This window comes from Arachis ipaensis, chromosome B09 (genome assembly GCF_000816755.2).
Source record: "Arachis ipaensis cultivar K30076 chromosome B09, Araip1.1, whole genome shotgun sequence".
Taxonomy (NCBI): Eukaryota; Viridiplantae; Streptophyta; class Magnoliopsida; order Fabales; family Fabaceae; genus Arachis; species Arachis ipaensis.
The window spans coordinates 128,406,972-128,409,750 of NC_029793.2; the positions used below are offsets into that span (position 1 = coordinate 128,406,972).

The window sequence follows — 2,779 nt, forward strand, 5'->3', positions numbered from 1 at the left end:
ATAAAATTTAATCTTTTTTGAGAAATTAAATATTTCTATTGAAAAAGTTAACTGCCCAAGTGAAAAAAGTCACAAATATTAAATGGACATCCATTCATATTTATCACAACACAAACTACCAAATATTATATTAAAATTTCATAGGATACATCTAGAGTGCATCGGTAGTTATTAGGGGGAAAAAAATCACTGTAAAGACATCTTTATCAGTGCACTTCTTAACCATATACTGGATCTCTATTATCTATTAACAAAGAGTTTTCTCCCAACCATAATAACAGTCAACGAATTATTATGGCCAAATCACTTGAAGCCTTTGGAATATGCGACAATCGCGCTGCTAAACTACGACGCAGCTCCACCGTGTGAGGATCATCATTCTTGTTATTCAAAAAGCTGATGCTGAGCTTCGTCAAAATTGAAGCAGCTCTGATGAAATAGGAGCATGCATAGAGTTGGCTGCTTGTTGCTATAAACCCATTCATTTCCACTTCCCTGAGGCTCTTTCTAAAGCAAGTTGGCACTGGCAAACTGTTCCTGACATTCTTAAGATCCACACCATAAGGGGCTTCATATTCCTGCTAACACAAAAAAATTATTATTATTATTATTCAAGTTTTACATATAATTAAGAATCTTGTTACTTGTTAATATGTGTTCTAACAAAATATTTTAAAAATATTGAAAAATAAAATTGTTAATTACAATAAATTGAAAATATCAGAAATTAAAAAAATGTTATTATTATATTTATAAAACGTGATTTTCAAAATAGCTAAATCCTATAATTAAAATGAAAAGCATTTGACTTGAATTGACTTACGGAAAGGATATTGCAGCTGTCAAGGTCTATTGTAACTTTGGTCAATCTAGGACAACTGTTGAGAAACCAAAAGAATCCGCAAAATTCTTGGGGATGCATTTGGATTTTCATCTTCAAGTGTCTCACCCTCAAATCCCCTGGTAGCCTCACCGGTTCATCTCCCCAAGGGATCACCTTTCATTCATTAACAAATTAATAAAATCACATAAAACTTAGTTACTGTATAAAATTTAATTTCGTATTAACAATATCATATTACATGTAAAATTTTTACCAAACCAATTATTACTATTAAATATATACTAAAATATAAAATACACATTAAAATTAAATTAAATAATACATATTTATATATAATTATATAATAACTTATTTAGTAATTTATTTTTAACGTATACGAAATATTTTTAAATAATATTAATACATCAGTAAAAACAAACTAATTTTTAAATTTCTTATTTAACCTCCTGTATGACTCACTTAATTATGCATTTTAATATATCTTCTATATTAATATACATCTAACATATCATTAAACATAAATATATTGATTCATTTATCTATATTGGTATATATATATACTTCAATATAAAGCTAGTAATCTAGTACTGAAATATAGTCTTACAGTCTACCATATCTAACTATTACTATTCCCAAAACCAAAGAAACCGTTGCAATAACAAACATATACGAAGTACCTGAAGAATCACGCTGCAAACTGTAAGAACATTGACCGCAAAGAAATCTTGAAGAAAATTCTGAAGTTCGTTGCCACATTCATCGAACTCATCCATGGGGCTTAAATCAAGATCTGCCTCTTCTATGGTGCCAGCTACCACATTCACTTCAGACAACGGCGGCTCCGAACCACAGTACTTGAAAACCTTCAAATTTGGCGCCTCAAAACCGATATAATTCATTCGAATTATGCACCTATCAATCACCAACTTCTTCAATTCCAATTTCTCTAGATCAAAGGATTCAATATCCCAACAGTTCTTCAGGCTCAAACTCTCCATCCACTCGCACGTGGATAACAGCGTCCTAATCGATTCCAATTTCAACGGAATCCAAGCAAGAGTCACATCTTTCAGTGCCACAAACTTGGCGAAATTTCCAGGCGCGAAACTGCACGAGTGCAGTTTCAAACTCTCGAGCTTCTGGTGCAGTTTCTTGTTATCATAAAGGCCTCTCGGAAATTCAACCGCATCGTGGATATTTTCTTCAGGATGTTCGTCCTCCGACCGCAATTCAGCAAAATCAAGTTCCAAATCTTTCACGCCATCCTCTACAGCGAAATCGACATAAGCTCCAACGATGTCACCACAGTTTGAAGGAGGAGAAACCCTGAGGGTGAATTTATCGTGGAGATGGTAGCATTTGTGCAATGTGATCCAGATCTTGATGAAGTTCTTGAAAGCCTTCCTTTGCCGTACTTCAACGGCCCCATAAGTTTCTATGTTCTTGCAATCAAGTTGGTTGTTCTTCACTGTGTTGGTAGATTGCCACATCTTCAACCACTTCTTGGAGAGGATACATGTTTTCGCTGCTTCTTTGAAAGGAAGCGAGGAAAGAATGTTAAGGAGAAGCTCTTCGGGTAATGAAGAAATGTTGTCGGTTTCTTTTCCTTCCATCTTTCTGGTTCTTGAAATGGTTATGGAATGATGGAACTATATATGAAGAATTATTAATTATATTTATAGGGAGGTTTTTGAATACGAAGTGGTGCAAATTAAAAGACAATGCAATGATTGGTAATTAGTAAAGAGATGATAAAACAATCTTTGAGATAAAAAAAGGGTCTTTTTAAATAAAAATAAAACCGAAATAAGTGTATAGCGTTGATAACTAATAAATAATTATAAATTACATGTATATATGGGAGACAATTTCGTGAACTTGTAAGAAATATTTGAGAAGAATAAAGAAACGTACCCCCAAAAATTTATACAGAGG

General features: G+C 32.9%; 1 protein-coding gene across 3 annotated transcripts in view; it reads right to left on the reverse strand.

Moving 5' to 3' along the window:
- Window positions 1-2,779, reverse strand: part of LOC107619501 (putative F-box/LRR-repeat protein At5g54820) — a 19,418-nt gene that overhangs the window by 14,668 nt on the left and 1,971 nt on the right. The window contains exons 2-4 of one of the 3 annotated variants that reach the window (XR_001615673.2): window positions 1,522-2,493; window positions 824-997; window positions 231-578 (exon numbers count right to left, since the gene is read on the reverse strand). Coding sequence is in view for 1 of the 3 variants with exons in the window: in XM_016321796.2 (XP_016177282.1) it covers window positions 282-578; window positions 824-997; window positions 1,522-2,493 (1,443 nt within the window). In the remaining 2 variants the exon portion in view is untranslated. Of the gene's footprint in view, window positions 1-103; window positions 579-823; window positions 998-1,521; window positions 2,494-2,779 lie in introns of those variants that run through there. The other 2 variants (XR_001615672.2, XM_016321796.2) reach the window with 2 other exon arrangements.